The sequence below is a fragment of the Rhinopithecus roxellana genome, chromosome 4 (genome assembly GCF_007565055.1).
Source record: "Rhinopithecus roxellana isolate Shanxi Qingling chromosome 4, ASM756505v1, whole genome shotgun sequence".
Lineage (NCBI taxonomy): Eukaryota > Metazoa > Chordata > Mammalia > Primates > Cercopithecidae > Rhinopithecus > Rhinopithecus roxellana.
In genome coordinates, this window is record NC_044552.1 from 27,002,077 (window position 1) to 27,022,512 (window position 20,436).

General features: G+C 54.6%; 3 protein-coding genes across 11 annotated transcripts in view; 2 read left to right on the forward strand and 1 right to left on the reverse strand.

The window, feature by feature from the left end:
• Window positions 1-410: 410 nt before the first annotated feature.
• Window positions 411-5,845, forward strand: PHF1 (PHD finger protein 1). Of its 4 annotated transcripts, none has more exons than XR_004056786.1 (15): window positions 411-625; window positions 1,653-1,827; window positions 1,913-1,994; window positions 2,101-2,196; window positions 2,607-2,707; window positions 2,821-2,969; window positions 3,147-3,242; window positions 3,449-3,517; window positions 3,652-3,775; window positions 3,869-3,936; window positions 4,125-4,229; window positions 4,367-4,545; window positions 4,636-4,730; window positions 4,991-5,071; window positions 5,211-5,845. XR_004056786.1 is itself a non-coding variant. In XM_010357838.2 (15 exons), exons 2-15 carry the CDS (start codon window positions 1,669-1,671, stop codon window positions 5,497-5,499), a joined length of 1,704 nt encoding a protein of 567 aa, XP_010356140.2. In that variant the 5' UTR covers window positions 411-625; window positions 1,653-1,668; the 3' UTR covers window positions 5,500-5,835. The 4 variants fall into 4 exon arrangements, 2 of the variants coding, with proteins under 2 accessions (XP_010356140.2, XP_030784426.1); XM_010357838.2 differs by having other exon boundaries at window positions 4,356-4,545; window positions 5,211-5,835; XM_030928566.1 differs by having other exon boundaries at window positions 4,356-4,545; window positions 4,994-5,071; window positions 5,211-5,835.
• A 96-nt stretch (window positions 5,846-5,941) lies between these two features.
• Window positions 5,942-7,705, reverse strand: CUTA (cutA divalent cation tolerance homolog). Of its 3 annotated transcripts, none has more exons than XM_010357836.2 (6): window positions 7,459-7,705; window positions 6,853-7,067; window positions 6,623-6,682; window positions 6,469-6,514; window positions 6,292-6,341; window positions 5,942-6,165 (listed from the first exon to the last, which is right to left on the reverse strand). In XM_010357836.2, the coding sequence occupies exons 2-6, from the start codon at window positions 7,038-7,040 to the stop codon at window positions 6,039-6,041; spliced, it is 471 nt and encodes a 156-aa protein (XP_010356138.1). In that variant the 5' UTR covers window positions 7,041-7,067; window positions 7,459-7,705; the 3' UTR covers window positions 5,942-6,038. The 3 variants fall into 3 exon arrangements, with proteins under 3 accessions (XP_010356138.1, XP_010356137.1, XP_010356139.1); XM_010357835.2 differs by having other exon boundaries at window positions 5,943-6,165; window positions 7,334-7,510; XM_010357837.2 differs by having other exon boundaries at window positions 5,943-6,165; window positions 7,244-7,478.
• A 1,742-nt stretch (window positions 7,706-9,447) lies between these two features.
• Window positions 9,448-20,436, forward strand: part of SYNGAP1 (synaptic Ras GTPase activating protein 1) — a 33,689-nt gene continuing 22,700 nt past the window's right edge. For 3 of the 4 annotated variants that reach the window (XR_004056852.1, XM_030928970.1, XM_030928971.1), the window contains exons 1-3: window positions 9,622-9,706; window positions 12,868-12,989; window positions 15,186-15,291. Coding sequence is in view for 3 of the 4 variants with exons in the window: in XM_030928970.1 (XP_030784830.1) it covers window positions 9,640-9,706; window positions 12,868-12,989; window positions 15,186-15,291 (295 nt within the window). In the remaining variant the exon portion in view is untranslated. Of the gene's footprint in view, window positions 9,707-12,867; window positions 12,990-15,185; window positions 15,292-20,436 lie in introns of all 4 variants that reach the window. The other variant, XM_030928969.1, reaches the window with a different exon arrangement.

Consider the following 20,436-nt stretch of genomic DNA (forward strand, 5'->3'; position numbering starts at 1 on the left):
AGGGCGTGGTGGGGGCATCGAGAAGGGTGAATGGAGGGCGGGGCCGTGAACTGGGGCCGGGGGGCGGGACTTGGAGTGACCATGGGGGGTGGGGCAGTTAACGGATGTGGCATGGGGCGGGGGACCAGTCCGGAGGCGCGCTGCCGGGAGGGGGGATTCCCTCGTGCCCCAAGGGCGAGTCTCAGGTCGGAGGAAGGGGCTGAGGGGATTCCCTCTCCCACCGGGTCCGACTCTTTGGTTCCCAAGCCGCGGAGGGCCTGCCTCTTCCTCGGCGCCCTCCAGGCCTGTCGGAGGTGAGGGAGGTTGGGTGAAGTGGTGCCCGCCCCCCCCTCCGGCTCCTCCTTCCCCCCAGTCCTCCCCTCCCACCACCCTCCCCCCCGACCGGTCCGTCCCTCCCCTCCCTCCCTCCCTCCCCCCCGCCGCCTCCTCCTCCTGCCGCTGCCGCTGCTTTGGCTGCTGCGTCATACGCCCCAGAGCCGCCGGGACGGAGGGGCTGGGCCTGGGGACCCCCCGGCCTCCGCCTGCACACCCCCCCACGCCCGGACGTGCCCTCTCCGCGCGGGGGACTCGCCTAGGTCTCCTACGTCTGCCCCTGCCCGGCTCCCGGCGGCCCCAGCTGTCACCGGTAAGGAGGCGGCAGGAGGCGCCGGTGGGGGGCAGGGAGCCGGGGGTCGGCGCGGGGCGCGGGCGGGAGAGCCTCGCCGCCTTGGCCTCGGGTCCGAGCTGGGCCGACTCAAGTCCCTTCTCGGACTTGCGGTCCTGGGGAGTGGAGACCGGGACTGGGACACGCCCCCCTCCCGGGGCACTCGGAGAAGTTGTCTAACCCGGGGGCAGGGAGCCCCGAATTTGAGGGTGACCTGACATAACCTGGCACCAGGATGATTGTTCTTAATGAGACACGCAGGCCTGGGGAGACAGCCGTTTCTGCTCTGGAAAACATCTCCAGAAAAGGTCCCAAAACACATCTCTGGGCAACAGCACACCCTAATTATGATACCTCTAAACTGAGTGGTAGCCTTTGCTTCTACAACCGTAATTTCTCCTAAAATTTCAAGGCCAGGATATAATATCCCAGGAGAGCTCTGGAAGCTGGGAAACTAGCAACTAGGTTTGGGGTTGGGGGGAGGGCAGTTACCGCGAGGAGAGCCAGTCACTAGAGTTGAAAGAGGACTCAAGAAGCTGGTGATGGGTGCCTGGTGGTTTCCTATCCAGCTGTCTCAGGGATTTGGAGATGGGGGCACAGATCCTTCATTCTTGACGGCAAAATAGGCAAAGAAAATGGGGAAGCTGGCCGGGCGCGGTGGCTCACACCTGTAATCCCAGCACTTTGGGAAGCTGAGGTGGGTGGATCATGAGGTCAGGAGTTCGAGACCAGTTTGGCCAACATGGCCAACACCCCCTCTCTACTAAAAATACAAAAAATAGCCAGGCGTGGTGGTGGGTACCTTTAATCCCACCTACTTGGGAGGCTGAGGCAGGAGAATTGCCTGAACCCAGGAGGTGATGGTTGCAGTGAGCAAAGATTGTGCCACTGTACTCCAGCCTGGGCGACAGAGCAAAACTCCATCTCAGAAAAAAAAAAAAGAAAAAGAAAAACGGGGAAGCTTTCTCAGCATTCATAACCTTCTCCTCCCCGTTTCTTTTTTGGCTAGGCCCCCCCAGGATGCAATGGCGCAGCCCCCCCGGCTGAGCCGCTCTGGTACCTCCTCACTTTGGGACCCAGCTTCTCCTGCTCCCACCTCTGGCCCCAGGCCTCGACTTTGGGAGGGTCAAGATGTGCTGGCCAGATGGACTGATGGGCTGCTATACTTGGGTACCATCAAAAAGGTAAGACCTTCTACCTCTGATCATCTTCCTATTCCCCTTATCTAATTCTGGTTCCCATTTCATCCTCTTTGCTCACCCATTCCAGGTGGACAGTGCTAGAGAGGTGTGTCTGGTCCAGTTTGAGGATGATTCGCAGTTTCTGGTTCTATGGAAAGACATTAGCCCTGGTAAGACTAGAGACCTGAGATTGCACATCCCATGGAAAACAAACCTGGCTTAGAGGGGCAGAAAGAGACTTAAGGGCAGGCCCCGTGACACTGTCTTTTCTCACAGCTGCCCTCCCAGGGGAGGAACTCCTCTGTTGTGTCTGTCGCTCTGAGACTGTGGTCCCTGGGAACCGGCTGGTCAGCTGTGAGAAGTGTCGCCATGGTGAGAGGGCAGGTCACCTGAATGATCTAGCTTGCTCTTCTTTCCAGGATGGTCCTTATGTCACCTGTCATAGCCTTAGTCCCCAAGCCACTGCTCTGGCCAGGCTGCTTAGCCCTATCTTAGTCCTCATCCCCTTTCAGCCCAGGGAGAAGCAGCCATGGAAATGGGTGGTGTAACCTTTGCAAGCAGCGGATGGTTTAACTGCATCCTTTTTTAACCATATGACCTTGGACAAGTCCCTTAACCTCTAGGAGCCTCAGTTCCCTGACTCGTAAAATAAGAATCTTGTATCCCCTCATCAAGAACATGGTCAAGGATTAAATGAGATGGGTAAAGACTATTCCTGTCCCAATACCAAGCACACACAGGTATGCAATAAGTGGTCTACTATTAACATTATCACTCTTCAGCTTATCACCAGGACTGCCATGTTCCCAGGGCTCCAGCCCCTGGAGAGGGAGAGGGCACATCCTGGGTATGCCGCCAGTGTGTCTTTGCGATCGCCACCAAGGTAAAGGCACTTCCCTGTTACCCCTTCCTGTGGGAGCCTCCCATCCACAGCCTCTCCCAAGCCTTTTCCTCTCCCCACCCCTCTGAAGCCATCCACCTGTCCTGTCTCTGCAGAGGGGAGGTGCCCTGAAGAAGGGCCCCTATGCCCGGGCCATGCTGGGTATGAAGCTCTCTCTGCCGTATGGACTGAAGGGGCTGGACTGGGATGCTGGACATCTGAGCAACCGACAACAGAGTTACTGTTACTGTGGTGGCCCTGGGGAGTGAGTAATGAGGGGGAGCAGACTGTGGAATGAATGGTATGGTGGTGCCTCCTAGGAAATGAAGGAAAAAGAACAGGATGAGGGTAGCACTCAGGGGGATGGGAGGTAAGTTTAGGGTTTGGGGCAGTTATGGGGAAGGGGGTTTCTGGAGGCCAGAAGTCCTATGTTCCCCCTCAGGTGGAACCTGAAAATGCTGCAGTGCCGGAGCTGCCTGCAGTGGTTCCATGAGGCCTGCACCCAGTGTCTGAGCAAGCCCCTCCTCTATGGGGACAGGTGAGACCAAGGCAGACTCTCCAGAAGCCAAGATGTCATCTTTCTTCGTGCTCCACCCTCAGTTCCCATGCCCATCTCCACTCCAGTCTCTTCCCAACATCTGCAGCATTACCTCACCTGTTTGCCCCATCCTTGCTTGTGAGTCCTCCAGGGGATGGCATAGTTTTCCTGCGTAAGTGTGTGTTCTCCCTCTTGCCTATGTCCAGGTTCTATGAATTTGAATGCTGTGTGTGTCGTGGAGGCCCTGAGAAAGTCCGGAGACTACAGCTTCGCTGGTGAGCTGGCTTGGGCATGACCTCAGTGTAACTCCACACCCCCAGTATTTTACTCTGTATGCCCCAACCTCCCACCTCGGGACTCCCCTGGCTCTTGAAATGCCTCTGTGGTCTTGGAAACTTTGTTTTTCCAGGGTGGATGTGGCCCATCTTGTCCTGTATCACCTCAGCGTTTGCTGTAAGAAGAAATACTTTGATTTTGATCGTGAGATCCTCCCCTTCACTTCTGAGAATTGGGACAGTTTGCTTCTGGGGGAGGTAAGGGGTTGGGATGGGACAGGGAGATGTAGTGGAAAGGGGAAGAGAAGAAATCACTGTTCCCCTGGCCCCATTTTTCTTCATTTCTCCCAGCTTTCAGACACCCCCAAAGGAGAACGTTCTTCCAAGCTCCTCTCTGCTCTCAACAGCCACAAGGACCGGTGAGTTGGAGGGAAGAGGAGTCTAGGATGAGACTCAGAAAGAGATGGAGATTGGAAGCCTGGAAGGGGAGGGGCCTGCAACCCACCTGGAAGACTATGACTGAAAAGGATTGAGGAATGGTGTAAGGAGGAACCTTTTTTTTTTTTTTAACAGCACTGACCCTATATCATTTCTCTTCTTGCTCCAGTTTCATTTCAGGGAGAGAGATTAAGAAGAGGAAATGTTTGTTTGGTCTCCATGCTCGGATGCCTCCCCCTGTGGAGCCCCCTACTGGAGATGGAGCACTCACCAGGTCACTGGTCCAGGGGGGATGGGGGAAATTCTTAGGGTGTTAGTGCTGGCGGGTATATGTATTAGAGATGGGGAGGTCTTTGGGGTGTCCGGGAGGGGGCTGGGGGGATAAGGAGGCCTCTTACAGCTTCCCTTCAGGGCAGGGCCCTGGGGGAGGGGTCTCACGTCCCCTGGGGAAGCGCCGGAGGCCGGAGCCAGAGCCCCTGAGGAGGAGGCAGAAGGGGAAAGTGGAGGAGCTGGGGCCACCCTCAGCAGTGCGCAATCAGCCCGAGCCCCGGGAGCAGAGGGAGCGGGCTCATCTGCAGAGGGCACTGCAGGTACCGGGGCAGGGGGAACCCTATGGAGCAAATGGTGGGGTGTGGGAAGGAGTCAAGGATTACCTCTCAGTCCTTTGTCCCCTCTTCTAGGCCTCAGTGTCTCCACCATCCCCCAGCCCTAACCAGAGTTACCAGGGCAGCAGCGGCTACAACTTCCGGCCCACAGATGCCCGCTGCCTGCCCAGGTCAGTGCTCCTCTGTCCCTTCTCCACAAAATATGCTCCCATTTATTCACATCTTCTGGACTTTCTCACCCAGAATTCCTTTCCCTCTCCCCCTTGGCTACCCACTTCTTGGCCTAGACCAACTTCTAGAACTAGTGTCTGGTAGCCAGTATTCTGGGGAAGGGAGTCCCTTGTGGGTAGTGTTTGAGCTCTGCACTTCCCCGGGGGAGAAGGTCCTGTTTCCCTGCTTCAGGTCCTGACTTGCCCCACTCTAACCCCAGCAGCCCCATCCGGATGTTTGCTTCCTTCCACCCTTCTGCCAGCACCGCAGGGACCTCTGGGGACGGTGAACCCCCAGACAGGTGAGATTCTATCTTCTATTACCAGCGATGCTCCTCTTCCCCTCTATGTGCTCAAGGCTTTTAGTCTCTAACACTGTTTCTCTGATTCACATGTGCTCTCCATTTCTGCCCATTTCTTACAATTGCCTTCTCTCCGTAGGTCACCCCTGGAACTTCACATTGGTTTCCCCACAGACATCCCTAAAAATGCCCCCCACTCGATGACTGCCTCATCTTCCTCAGTCTCATCCCCATCCCCAGGTCTTCCTAGACGCTCAGCACCCCCTTCTCCCCTGTGCCGTAGTTTGTCTCCTGGGACTGGGGGAGGAGTCCGAGGTGGGGTTGGCTACCTGTCCCGAGGGGACCCTGTCCGGGTCCTTGCTCGGAGAGTACGGCCTGATGGCTCTGTGCAGTACCTGGTTGAGTGGGGAGGAGGGGGCATCTTCTGAACAGCTTGCCTCTGCCCACCTCCCCATTCACACACACCGGCACTTTCATACCCTGACCTCTGACCTCACCTACAGCTGGGATGTACCTGGAGAGATAGGGGGTAGTTCTCCCTACTGCCCAGGCTGGAATCCAAGAGTGGGGGGTGGGGAAGAGGCTCTCTTCTCTACCCTCCTTCATGATTCCTGACCCCTCCATCCTTCCCATTTCCTTTGATGTTATTTTGTTACAGCTTTTTAAATATTTTTTAAAATTATTTAACCCCTGGGGGCAGAGACTGAGGAGGGAGGATGATAAGGGATCCCGGACTCTGTATGATTGAAATAAAGAAAAATAAATCTAGCAGCTTGGAGTCATTCTGAAAGATGTAGAGAATACAGGGACTAGAAGCACTTATATTCTCCCAACAAATTTGCATACATGACAAGGAAAAAACAGGCAAAAGGCAGAAAGACCTAAAGACAGGATTTATTGGCCTGGTCATCACCTGGAAGTCAGAAGGCATTGAGTATCAAGGGGATCATGGCAGGAACAGGGCTCATCATGGCAGGACTGTGCTGGAGTCAGAAACTGACTCTGTGACCTGGCGCACCCACTGCAGGTATGGAAAGTTCCCCTGTTCCACAGGCAATGCAATTACCTCAGCCACTTCGTAAGGGTGCACAGAACTACAAGATAGGTGGGTGGGGGAAGGGGATTACTCAAAGATTTACCTAAAGGAACCCACTCCCTCGCACAAGCAAGTCACATCCCCACAGTACACACCCTCACCCCATACATCTCAAAGTTCTCACCGAACAAAATCTGTCAAAGCTGGGACCAAGGAACTTTGGGTTTTAATCATCTAAGGGACAAAGATAAACATGGTTGACTCAAGGAATGGGACTGAGTTCAGTTTCTCAGAAGAGGGGTAAGGGCTAAAGGGGTCAGGGATTGGGGACATTTTGTTGGGTGGGGGAAATGTTTCTCACCATCAGCACCTCACTGTCTTCCTCGATCTTCCCTTTCCACTCATAGCTGAAAGGTCAGAGGGGGAGAGTTGTGAGGAGCAAAGAATTTCCCCCAGGAAAGAAGTTCCCAGTCAGCTCCTACAGTTAGGTTAACCCCCCAACTCCTATGACTCACATGGACGTAATCTGAGGGATGAGGTTGACGCAGGCTGCTAGGCGCTTCTCCACCACAGCCCTGGAGTGAAGAGACAGCCCCATTCAGAGTGCCCCATGACCCCAATTTTTGTACTGGCAGCCCAGAGACAGGCTTCCAGAGCTGAAGAGAGGAGAAAGCGGCACTCTTCTGCCCCACCCCCAACTCTCCCTTCATGATCATCCTTTCTCGCTGAACATCGAGGTCCCTACCTGGCGATCTCCTTGGCGACCTTCTCGTTGGGGCAAGTGACAAAGGCTGCAGACACCGAGCCCGGAACGTAGCCGGAGCCGGAATCCGAGGCCGGCGAGGGCTGGGTCGGAGGGCTTCCAGAGGCCATGGTCAGCAGGGCTCGGGGTAGCAACAAAAGGCGGGAGGCCACAGGCAGCAGCGCCGGCATCCAAACAAAAGACAGGAGCAGAGAAGCCTGAGAGCAGGAGGCGAATTTGATCTCTCCTCACCAACAGCCCAGGAAATTACACCCAGGGAAGCCTTTGCTTAGATACTCAGGCTCTGCCCTCCCTCTGATGTACCCCGAAGAAGAATGCCCCTGAAGGTGTGAGAGAAACTTGGAAAAGTAAAGCAAAGGCTCATTTCACTCACACCTCAGGGGGCCAACCTCTGGGATTTGGGGTGCAGGTAGCGGTCGAGGCTTCGAGGACCGGAAGGGGCGGGACGGGGCCGGTCACTCACCACTCCGCCGAGCAGGACCGCGGGAGCCCGCCCCCTACTCATGCGGCCTACGCTGGTAGAGGAGAGTTGATCTCAAAAGCCACACGTCACACGGAGAAACAACCCCAGGAAGAGCGGCCTCTTACCTGGGTGGCAGCCACGTGATAAGAAAACAGCGGGCACCATGTGACAGTAGAAGGGGGACCACCCGCGCTTCCAGAGCCAGCCAATCCTGGCCCTCTCGTGGCGCGGTTTGCCCGCCTCCTGATGAGGGAGGAGCGATGGGAGACTTGACCAATCGACCGCCGGATCTGCAGACGTGCGCGGAAATGGCACGCCCGTTTCCGTGTGAACCCGAAACTACCACTTGCTGGCTGAGGAGAGCCGCTGCGGCGTTCCACTGTCACGTGAGGGGGCCGGTCCTCTCCGGCGGCGGCACTCAGTGAGTGACGCCAAGTGGCCAATCACAGGCCAGCCCCGCAGGCCACGTGAGGCGAGAGCTGGCTCCAGGAAAGGAGGGGGCCGGAGACCCCGCATAGTCGATGCGTCAGGCTGTGGTGTGGGGAATCATTCTTAAACCCCACAATGTGCCTAACCTCCCCTGCACTGTTTCCGAGGCCTTAAGGTGTGGGAGGGTCTGAGAAAGACCCTTCACCCCAACCTCAGGGGTTAAGAGAGCGCCCCCTGCCCTTTTAGTTGGGACAGAGATATGCCTGGGTTTGGGAATGAACAACGGTCATCTAGAAGCCCGCTGTCCCTGGGTAGCGGGGAGTGATTAGGCAGGCACGGGCATGGCACGACAATAGCTAGGTGAGGAAAGATGCATTTTAAAACAGAGCGAGACCCTGTAAATGGGGTAGAGGATGGTGAAAATGGGGCCTAGCCATCTTAATTGAAAACCCAAAGCTTGAGACAGACTACTGAATCAGAGGGAAGGAGAAGGAGGGCTGCAGGATGGGGACAGTGGTGATGGTCCTTCTGTCCCCTCTTCCCTGCCTATTCCACTCCCCAGGATTGGTCCACCTCTCAGCCTTGGGTCTCCTTTCCCTAACCCATCCCCTGAGGAGCCAGGACCTGCCCTACATAACTTCCCTGGGGCCCAAGCACATCCTGTGACCCAAAAATGGAGAGAGGGGCCAATGAGAGGCAGAGAGATGGGAGGAGGCGCAGAGAAAAAAGCTCTTGCCACTGCCCCCACCCAATATTTCCCCTCCCTTCAAGGTCTGAGGTCATTGGTCTGGTGGTGGGGATGCCTCGGAGTTTCCCAGGCTGACGTCAGGGTTCTACCTCTCGGAGGTTCTAGGGCAGGGAAGTGGGGAGGGGAGGTTCCCTGAGATCTCTGTCTTTGAGTTTGGAGTTTGTCTCTGAGATGGATTTCGGAGGGGTCTTTCAGTATTTGTGTGAAGATCTTTCTTAGGACTGAGTTTCCTTTTATGTTTTTGGTTGGGGGGTTTCTATGTTTCAGAGTCTGTGGTCGCACTCTGAGGTCTTTCGAAGTCTTCTTCATGAATTTTGGGTCTCTGAGTTGTCCACCTCCGGACCAGCTGAGGTCTCTCTCTATCTCCCCTTAAATCTGGAGTGTCTCTGTCTCTGAGTTATCAGTCTCTGAGATCTGAGTCTGGGGTCTTTCTCTATGTCTGAGTTCTCTAAGCTCTAATTCTACATCTGGCTCTTTCTGAATCTGGGCCTCATCTTTTTCTGAGTCTAGGTCTCAGGTCCTGGTCCCTGAAATCATCATCTCAGGGTCTGGAGTCTAAGATGTCTGTGGGTATGGAGAACCCTTTTGAGACTGGATTCTCAGATTTTGATCTTGGGTTCCTCTCTCTGGGGGATCTGGGGTCGTTTTTTCCTCAAATCAGGAGTCTCTTTTCCTGTAGATTTTGGGCCTGTGTCTCAAATTAACCCACGGTGGGGGGTGGTGAAGTATCTTTCTCTGTGGGTCTAGGGTCTCTCTCTCAGGGTCTGGGGTCTGCATCTTTAGCACTTCTGTCTTTCTCTGGTGTGTTTTTGAGTCAGGGGTCTCTCTCTCTCACAATCTGGGCCTCCCCGAGTAGGGGTGGGGGCTGCAGAGTCTCTCCCTCCTCCTCCTCCTCCTGCTCTCTTAGCTCTCGCTCGCTCCCCCGCCCCCCCTCTCTCTCGGCTGCCGCTGCTGCCGTTGGCTCTTATTCTCCTCCTCCTCCTCCTCTCTCCTCCTCTCTGCTTCTCTCTGCTCCTCTCTCCTCCTCTCTCCTCCTCCTCCTCCTCCACCTCCTCCTCCTTCTCCCCCTCTTTCTCCCCCTTTCTCTCTTCTTTCTCCCCCGTCCCCCCGCCCCCTCCCCCCAGGCCTGATGAGCAGGTCTCGAGCCTCCATCCATCGGGGGAGCATCCCCGCGATGTCCTATGCCCCCTTCAGAGGTACGTGGTGGGGGGAGGGGGAGGGCCATATGGGGGGCAACAGGGGGAGGGGCAGGGGGCGGGGGAGAGTCGGGGCCAAGGGAGGGGAGCGGCTGAAATGGAGAGAGAGGGGAGGACCGGGAAGGCAGGGGTGGGAGCAACCGGGAAGGAGGGATTGGAGGCCAGAGGGATAGGGGTAGATAAGGGACGGAGGGGCCAGGAAATGGGCCTTGAAAGGGGGCTGAAGGGAAAATGATGAAGGGGAAAGAAAGCGCCAGAAAGGGGTGGGAAGGTAGAAGGATTGGGTTGGGGAAAAAGCTGCAGAAATAATTTGGGGGTGGGAGCTGAGTGATGAGGAAAACATCAAGGAAATAGAGGGACAGAGTCTTGGGAGAGGGGCTAGGAGGGAGAAATGAAAACATAGGGGTGAAAAGAGAAGCCAAGAAGATGTGGGGGGAGAATTTGGTGGGGGACTCAGAGTATGGTAAGGGGTGGAAAAAGAGAGGAGGATGGAGGGAGAGAAGGGGCCAGATGGAGAGAGAGGGAGGCAGTGGGGGGCGGGGGGATGGAGGGTCCAGATGGAGGGAAGAGAGAAGAGAGATGGAATGGTGGGGGAGGGGAGACCAGGGCAGGGAGAGGGCCAAATTATGTGTGCTTGGTGGGGTGGCAATATAAGTAAAATTAAGTGATGGGAGTAGGGGACAGGTTAGGATCCTGCCCCAGACTCTGACCCTCTTAAAGGCTCTTGACCAGTGAAATGTAACCTCTGGGGTCTTAATGCTGTCTTCACTTCATCACTTTTACCCCCTTCCCCCACCCCTCCAATTCTTATTCCATTCCCCCTCCCTCCTCTGCTGTCCATCACCTATATCTTTCCCCCAATATGGTGTCCGTTCCTTATATGAGTCCCCCTTCTGTCCTTCCCCTATATCAGTCCCCTCTCTGGTGTCCATTGCCTCTCTCTATCTCTTTTCTATGTGGTCACTCCCTTATATCTCTATCGCTTCTCTACTAGTCTGTCTTGACCCCTTGTCATAGCCCCCGCATTAGGTCTGCCTCCTTTGCTCTGACACATGTCCAGTCTAGCCCTTCAGGTGTATTCCCTTGCCCCTAGGCATTTACCATCATTTCTGCCTCCTTTTCTTTTATATCTACTCCTATTATTTGTCCCCCAGACCATTCCTTGTCACCACAAGTCTGTGCCTACCCACTTTCCCTTAATACCTCAACTCTTATTATCATTTCTCTTTTCTTGTCTCCTCTACTTATTGGGGTGTTGGAGATTTGGGGTACAAAGACACAGGTTTTGATGATTAGAACAAGGGATCCCCATCTCAGCCCTTAAGGGATTTCTCATGCTAGTAAAAATTTTCCCTTTCTCAGTCATGTTCCTCTGCCTCTTGCATCTGCCTCCCAGAATCATTCTTCACCAAGTCCAGACAGTGTGTGTGTGTGTGTGTGTGTGTGTGTGTGTGTTTCTAGAGTTGTTCCTAAGTTCCCTGCTGCCAGGAGAAAGATGCCCTCTGAAGTCTAACCTGCCTCCCTTGGCTGCAGCCTGAACCAGCCCTTTCCCAGGATGCTTATGTGTATCAACAGATTTCTCTTCTGAGTATACAAAGTGTCTTAAGTGCGGTGGGCATGTTGCCAGCAATGTCTGTAGTTTCAGAGGCTAGATATTGGTGATCGTTGTATCTAGAGAACATTAGTTAGTCTCTGGAAATGGATTGAGATAGAGTTTCAAAGTATTGTGGTTTCTAGATGGTGGACATTCTGAGGGTTCATCGCTCACTGTGATCTGGAGGCTGGGTAAATTTGAGAGATATATTTATAGACAGAAAAGGGCTGAATTTGCAAAACTCTGCTACTCAGTGCATTCTGTTGGAATGAAGCTCAAAGACCAGTTCTCCTGCAATATACTCATGGTTATCCCATAAACGTGACAGTTTGATCTTTTTTTCCATCTAAAATCTGATACCTTAAGCTAATTTCTCTTTGCTGTCACCAATATGACATCTCTCTTACTTCAATAGGGCCTGTGTGGCATTGGGGTTTAAAAGAGAGGCAGTTTGCAGGAAGAGCGGCATGGCAAGAACAACACAATTGGGGAAGGAGGACCCTGGGCTCATCTCAGCCATGGGTGACACTTGGTCTACTATTCTCTCTTCTGAAAGTTTTGTTCCCATCTCCAGCTCTCGTCTTTGGAGGCCCCTCTATGTCACCAGGCCTGGATATTCCATTCTTTCCCCCTGACCTCTTTCTTCCTCAAGCTCTTCACTGTGCCTTGGGAAGGCTCCTGACCTATGGAGTGGCTTCCATCCTGTCCATTGAGACTAGGTGGAGTGAGGTGGTGGGGGCAGTGTTGAATCTCTGGGCACTGAATGGGGGAAGAGATAAATTTGGTCTCTACTCGTCCAAACAAGGGCATATTTCCCACATTCTGCCCTGGCCCCTCCACAGCCAGATGCCGACAAAAGCCATCTTCTCCTTACCACCAGAAGAACCAGAACTTTCCCTAAAGGATGAACAGGGTTGAACTGGGGAGGAGGGCACAGAGAAGGGAGAGGTGGGAGGGGAGACCCTCTCATGTCTCTGACTCTGTGAACAGGTAAGCTCCCCGACTTCCTCTTTTCTAGATATTTAGCCTTCTGAATCTCATGATCCCAGTGTTCCTACACACACACCCCATCCTTCTTTCCCACAGCTGTGTAGCTTTCCTCATACTCTTTTATAGAGGGATGGTGCCACCTTCCAAGTCCTTGTCTTCTGCAGCTATTTGGATGCCTTCCTCTACCCAGATATCTGACACCAACTTCTGTTTTTCTCCTGCCAATTTTGTGGCATCTCCACCTTATTTTCCTGAAGTAGATGGAGAGCTCCTTCTTCTTTCTCTGCCCCCAAACGTGTACCTTCTCTGTCATATAATTCCCATCCCTGAACCTCTGCATTTCTTCCCCCAAGTCTCCAGAGCCTTCTGTGATGTGATCCTCTCCTCTTTTCCGCTATGTATAAATGCTTGTCTTGTGTTCCTTTAGAGTTGCCAGGTGCCTCACTTTCAACTGTGATCTCCTGAAGGCCGGTGGGGTCCCTTTCTCACTTTGTGGACTCTCTTCTTGCCATTTTAGACCTCTGCTTCCAAATGCATAGAGCCTCCCTTACTGTTTCTGTGTGTCTCTGTTCCCCAGATGTACGGGGACCCTCTATGCACCGAACCCAATATGTTCATTCCCCGTATGATCGTCCTGGTTGGAACCCTCGGTTCTGCATCATCTCGGGGAACCAGCTGCTCATGCTGGATGAGGATGAGGTGAGTGGGGTGAGAAGGCTGGGGAAAGGCATGTGGGAGAATGGGGAGAGTCCTCATTAGTGAAGGGGAGAGAGACACAAAGAAGGCAGACAAAGAAGAAGCATTTGCAAATGGCAGAAGGGTGGCCACTGAGACTTGGGTTGGAGTGTGACAAGAGGGGTAGTCATCCTCTCACTTTGGGAAGGGAGTCTTTGAGGGTTATGAACTGTGTGGCGGAGGAGATGTGGTTCTGAAGATTTTGGGGTGGGGGGACTCCTGTTTTCACACTGTCCATATTGTAGGATAGGTTAGAATGGGGAAGGGGAACTGAAAGGTTTGGAGAAGGGGTGAAGACATGGAAAGCCCTCCCCACCAAAGTAATCTTCAGGACCCCTCTCTGCTTTGTCCACTGAGCAAGACTCCCAGTCCTTTCTCCATCAGGGGGCAGAGTGCAAGGAGGATAAATTGCAGGACCCAGAGAAAAGGCAGGAGATAGAGGAGGTTTTCGGTAGCTGAAGGGTAATGGGAGAGAAGACTGAGGTCAGTGGATCTTGGCATGATGGGGGTGAAGACTGGGAGGGTGACTGAGATCAAGGTTTAGAGAGACACTGAGAGGGCTTCTGCAAGGGAATGGTTGGACATCAGGAAGGAATATAAGGGAGGGGAACTGGGAGTATGTGGAGTTATCTAAAGGAGTAGGAGTGGAGTAGGGGCAGGGACTAGCCAGAGTAAAGGAGATGAAATGGACAGAGGCCTCTTATGGAAGGTGGTGGCCAGGTATGGAGATCTGAGAGCCAGAGGAGTGTGGGTTCTGATTTGGGAGCTGGGTCAGTAGGAGTGTCCATTGGAGGAAACAGAGGATGAAAACTGGAAGCGTGCCCCATAAGTGTGAGTCAGGGAATGGGGGTGATTTGGGGGACAAGTTTAAAGAATAGTAGGGTAGCCTGGAAAACCAAACGTGATGAGAAATGGGCCCTGAAAGTTGTCGGGAATAGTGTGATGAGGAAGGGTTAGAATTTGAGTCAGGGCTAACTACAGTGTCAAGGGACCTGTGGGGGCAGGTGAGAGTGTGGAGAGATGGCTGGGTAGACAGCTTCCAGGCCACAGAGTAAAGTAGAGGTGTTAAGGAGAGGATATGGTGACTTTGAAAGGGGAGGTGGTTTGGGGAGTCTAAGTTTTGGACACCATTGGGAGAGATTTGAGTGACTGTGGTCAAACCCCTCGATCAAGGTTTGGAGTCTGTAGGAGAAATGGGGGAAACTGGAACCAAGAGTGGGGACTGTTATAGGGATGAAGTGGGAAGACAATGGATTGGGGTAATGAAGGAATGACAGAGATAGGGACAGATTGAAGGGACCAGTGGCCAGCAAGCTGAGGGGCAATAGGAATGGCCAGTCTGGAGTAGGAAGGGCATGTGTGTGGGAGGGGGAGTAGATGGAACTGGGAAAATGAGCAGCCTGAACAGACACAGGGAGTTGCAATTGGATGGGTGGTGGAACTGGGGCTGGGAGATAGTGAGGGGTCTGTTCCTGTGGCTCTTGATAGAGGTGGAGGAGACTGCAGGGGTGGAGGTGTATGGAGGTAGGGATGGAGGTGGACAGGGGGAGTGGGGTGTGAAGCTTAGGGAAAGGTGATGGCTGAGGGGAAGAAGGGAACTGAGAGATGTTGGGTCGGGTGATGGAAGGAGATGAAAGGTGGGGGAAGGTGACCAGGCCCTCTAGGGGGAGGGGAGGTTGGGTCCCAGTCTGGCCGCAAGCCGGGCCGTGGGAGGGAGACAAGCTGTGGATCCTGATTATAAATGCAGCTTCTGCTACCCCCGTGACAGGCTCGGAGGGAGAGAAGGGGGTAAGGGAGGTGGGAGGTTGGGAGGAAAGCAGGGAGAATGAAGGAACTGAAGGTCAAGGGAAAACTGGATTCAGGAAGTAGCTAACTTCTGAGGAGTTGCAGAAGAGCTGAGTAGGGTTTGGGAGAATTCTCAGGAAGGTGTTTCAAGACAAATGGAGGGAGAAAAGAGGGTGGGACGGGAAGGAATGAGAGAGAGAGACTGGGGGAGAGAAGGGAGAGATCCAGTCACCAAGTGTGGAGGGGCCGGGGCAGAAGGTGGGCAGCCTTAGGGGGGAAAGGGAGGCCCGCCCTTCCTGAGGGGGCGGAGGGGGGTAGAGGAAGGGAAAGGGCGGCGTGGGCCAGGGAGATCTGAGACACCCCCACCTCCCCTAGATACACCCCCTACTGATCCGGGACCGGAGGAGCGAGTCCAGTCGCAACAAACTGCTGAGACGCACAGTCTCCGTGCCGGTGGAGGGGCGGCCCCACGGCGAGCATGGTACGGCGGCCGAGCAGGCTCTCAAGCCCCGGACAGGCGAGGGGAGAGGGCTGAAGGTGGATGGGGCTGGCTGGGCGGGGGCGTCGGGGAGCTGCGGGAGCTGGCCGGGGGCGGGAGAAGGTGGAGACAAAATCTCGCTTCCCGAGGGGACATGGCGCCCTCCTCTGGAAGGTGGAGCGGGACAGGGGCTGTGGGTGAGAGGCCCCTGTAGGTCCTCGTCGGCTTCGCTCCCTTTCTCCTCTCCAGCAGTGAAGTTTGACTATTTTCCTGGTGCTTGTAAAAATAGTCTCCTTAGATCTTTAGCTTCCAGTCCGTGTGTTCCTGCCCCTGCCCCTCCCAGCCCCTGGTCTGGGATCTTGGAAAGAATGACCTAGTTCCTGTCCTCCCCCCAGACCTCTGCCCCACCCCTATGCTCCTGATTCTTCTTCCGGACCTTCAGTCCTTGAGGTCTCCTTCTTTTCTTGCCCCCTTTTTCCTCCTCTCATCAGCTGCTTCTATTTTCTGCAATTGTATCACCCCCTTTCTCTTTCCTCCCTGATTTCTTTTATTTTCTGTACCCCTCTTGATTACCCCGTCCCTCCTCTCTGCTCCCGGCGAAAGTCCATCAGACTCCCATCTCATCTCCTTTCTGTCTGTAGAGCTATCTGCTCGGTCTGTCTCTCCAACTCTCTCCCTCTCTCCATCTGTCTCTTCCCCTCCCTCCCCCTTTCTGCCCCCCCAACCCCCTCTTTAGTCATTTAAAAAAAGATTTTTGTCTTCCTGAGAAGTTCGCTTAAAAGGTTTCCATGGGAACAGTGAGGGGAGATGAAGGCAGAGAACAGAGATCTGCAGCCAAGGTGCAGAGAGACGCCCTCAGCCCCCGGAAACCCCCTCGTCACTGCCCCCTTCCACTGTATTTCCCTTCCCGGACCCAGCGATCCAGGTTCCCCATTCCTCCAACCCCCGGGTGACCCCTTTTTCCCACCAGCTCCCCCTCCCCTCAGGAATTCGGGCTACCAGTTTCTTTCCCTTAGAGAGCCGGTGACCTGTCCCCATCCGTTGGCTCCTTCCAGCCTTCTGATAGGTCCAGGCCCTACTAGTCTTGTGGGCCAGTTTGGGGACCTTGGGTGGGTGGGTGGGTGGGTGGGTGGGTGGTCAGGGATGTGTGTCATTGTCATGGAAACCCCATACCATGGAGGTGTGTGGGTAGCACATCTCTGTGAGGCAAAGTCAGGTGGTGGTGGAATGTATACAGAGAATGTGTGTGATGTCTGTCACATCTGTGTGTATATGTATATGTGTGTATGTCATGTTCGTGTCTGGGGAAGATGTGTGTGTTTGTGTGCACGTGTGTATACCTGCGTTTCCAGGCCAGAATGGTCACATGCTCACAGAGCATGTTTATCATGTGTCCTGTGGTTGGCAGATCTGCCGACTTATTCCCCATCTTTCTCCTTATCCTGAGTCCTCAGGGTCTAGGGGTCTCTGGCGGGGATATCCCGTGTGTTTTGGGTGGGGACACCGTGTGTGTTTGGAGTTGAGGTGGCACGTGGAGGTTGCTGTATTGGGGTTCACTAGAGGCTGGGAGGGGTTCCAGGGGCATATGTATTTGAGGGGAGGGCTTAGTGAAAGTTGATGGGGGTGAACATTTAGGGTCTTCAGGGAAACGTGGAATGTGTAAAGGGCATAGAGGATGTGCAGTGGACACGGGTCGTTGGAACCTTGGGGACTTGGCTATGCAAAGGTGTTTGCTGAGGCTGTGGACTCTCCAGCCCGGGAGAGGTCGCCGGACCTTTGAGGGGCATTGGAATCCAGGGCTCCTCCTCTGCTGGGTGGAGCCGCGAACCCTCGTTCTCTCCGCGGTTTTGTGTGTGTGGGGGGGTCCTGCTCAGGAGGGGATGGTGGGTGGCCTGGTTTGTTTTGGGGGTCCCCTTGCCCCCCTCCCCCGTCTCTCTCGCGCTGTCTCCGGGCGACGGGGCTCGTGACAGAGGCGGCCACGGCAGCAGCGGTCGCCTAGCAACGGCGGCGGGGCCCGGGCAACGGCGGCAGCGGCGGGAGCGGCGGCGGAGGGAGCCGTTCCCGCGGCCGTCACCGCGCGGCCGTCCCGGCCGTCCCGGGCCCCGCCGCCGCCCCCACCGCGCCGGGCGGCGCGAGCCGGGCCGTACCGCCCCCTCTCACTCCGCACCCCGCCCTTCCCCCGCGCAGGGGCGGGGCCCCTCCCCCACCGGGGACACCCCTGACCCCCCCCCGGGGGGGCGGTGCGAGGTAAGGGCGGGGCCGGGCGGTCTAGGAGCGCGCGTGGGGGGGGAGGCCGCCGCGCGCGTGGGGCGGGGGCGCGCGTGTGCGTGGGCGCGGGGAGGGGGGGTGGGGAAGCCGCGGTGGCGGCGGCGGCGGCAGCAGCTGCTCCCTCCGCATGTTCTCGCTGCATCTTCCGAGTGGGGGGAGTTATGGTAACCGGAGGGGGACAGCGGAGGTCGGGAGGGTCGGGGACCGGCCTCTTGTGGACAGGGTCTTGAGCACGCGGGGGCGGCCGGTGTGTGTGGGATCTTGGAGCCCCTGGTGGAAGGGGCAGCCCGTGTGTCCGCGAGTGTGTTCGTGCCCATGCTCGTGTCTCCTGTGTGTTGGTGCCATGTGCACACGGGGGCCCAGTTCCTCATGCACACATGTGCAGCCAGCCTTGTGCAAGTGTGTCCTGTCTTATCCTGCCTCTGCCTGTTTCCTGCCTAGGGGGCTGTTGGGCCAGCCATGGGCTTGTGGGGCAGTTCGCGGCCATGCTGGTCCATGTCACCTCTGACCCTGAGCATGCATATCCCTGGCTGGGGCTCACCTCCTGTCAGCCTTCTGTGTGTGGGAATGTGTGGCCCTATGAGCAGGATTTTCTGTGTCCCTGGTGGCAGGTGTGTGTCTTTGCATGTGTGTTCCAGCACTGGCCTGAGTATCTGTGTCAGTCCCAGTATGGGTGTCCAGGGCGTGTCTGGATGTGGGTGGTGTGGCGTAGGGGGGGAGAGTGTGTGAATGTGTTCCTTGGAATCCTACTGTGTATGAAACACCTTTGGGCTGGGCAGGTGTAAGCCCTGCTTGGTCAGTAAGTGGGGACAGAAAAGCTCAAAAAGGGAAGAAATGGGGTAAAGAGGAAAAGTGGGGAGGGAATAGGAGCGAAGAAATGAGAGAGGCTTGAAGAAGAGAACAGAGAGCAGGCCAGGGAGAAAGAATAGCTGGAGAATGGGAATGTGGGAGAAAGCTGAGCCAGACTTAGGAGAGAACAGGGGATAAGAGCTTAAGATGGGGAACTGGATAGAGATGGTGGGAAAAGAAGGGGTCTGGGAGCTGGGAAGGCAGTGGGGAGGAGAGAGTCAGGCCTTCTGGTAAAGTCATCTGTGAAAGAAGAAAGGGAAGAAGATGGGAGAAGGCACTGGATTCTTGTAGGCCTTGTAGGATCAGGCTTGGTTTTAGATCAGGGAAGGCCACTCAGGCATACGGGCTGGCTCACAGTGAGGCCTGTCATGGCAGGGACTGTCATTAGAGGTTCATATCCCCAGCACAGAGCTCTGTCTCCCATTTCTCTGCTCTGTGTCCAACCCTGTTCTTCGCCCTTCTCTGGCAACCTCCCTCCCCTGGCTCCCCTTGAGAGCTGCCAGCTGGGTGTGGAGAGGAAGAAAGGCCAAAGGAAAGGTTAGGGATTTGGAGGGCAGGGGGAGATTCTGTGGGTGATGGCAAGATTAGAGATGTTGGAGGGGCAGGAGTCCAAGCCCTTGCTGTGTGTGTGTGAGTGCCATTGTGTGTGTACACAGGGTGTGTACATGTGTGGGTGTGTGCACAATGCCTGTGTTACGGGTTTGTGTAGGTGGCTGTTATGTGTGTGCATGTGTGTATACATCGTGCAGGCATGGGACATGGAGACCCAGGATCACAGTTTATGCTTTTCAGGTTTGCTGTGTGTGTGTGTATACGGGTGTGTGTTATTTTCTCTGTACATGTCACTGCATGCAGCACTAATAACGATGTTCTGTGTTTCTGTCACTCTGCCCCCCTTTCCTCTGTGTTTCTGCTATTCTTTTCCTGCGGCAACAAAAGTCTTTAATAAGCATATGTGTATGTGGCCTCTGTGTTCCTGTGACTTATGAGTGAGTTCATTGATCTTAGTTCTTGGTAATATGTGTAAGGTTATATTACTTTCAAGAGACAAGCAAGCCAATTAGCAAATTTGTTCTTCTGTTAATGCTTTAGTTCCAAAGCAGAATTTTAATGCATTTAAAGTTAGACTTTATGCCTTTATTAGATAAGCTTGCACATGAAAATAATGGCTGAGCTCGGTTCCCTGAAATGAGAGTGAGGCAGCCATACCTGAGAAATGCAGAAAAATGTTACTAGGGAAGAGATATCCTGAACCATTGGATGCATTGCTTAGTGTGTGCCAGAAGGATAATTAACACATTTGCTCCTGGTTTTTCTTTACTCTGGTGGCAATCTTGGATGCCTGTGTTAGAGTGAGAGAAGGGCTGGGGGAGGAAAGGGGGTTGTCCTGAGACAGAGTGGATGTGGTTGTACTTTTCACGTGAATGAAAGGATGTTTGTGCTTCTGAGATATGGGGATACCTTTCTGTGGTCAGGATCATGGTGTACTCAAGCATGTATTTCAGGGGTTAAACTGGAATTCCCCTGCATGGGGATATGCACGTCTTGGGGTTATAGGTCCATTTCTGTAGTGTGCTGTCCACGTGATTGCCCAAGAGACTTGGGCCACAAAGTCCACACGAGTAGCTCTCATGTGGGTAACTGGGTTCAAGTATGTACTCCCTTGTAGTGCTCACATATGTCAAAGCATGTATCCTGTGGGGTGTGTGGGCCTTAGGGTCTCAGAATGTGGATTCGTGCTATGCCCGTGCTCACAGTTGTCTGTATGTCTCAAAAGCACATAGATCCCCAGTTATTTTTTTGTATTGTGGTTCTCATATACACGTACCACTACACCTCAGTGTATGTTTCTGTACTATACACCTGTTCCTGAGGGAGTGATAGGGTTCTGGTGTCATGGGGTCCACTTTTTGTATGCAAACCTTCTAACACCTGGGTTTTATAGGTAAAGAGGAGCTGGGGACTGATTCTAGGGCAGTTTGCAGGCAATTAGCAATTCTGGAAGCAGACTGAAAATATAATTGTGGTCCT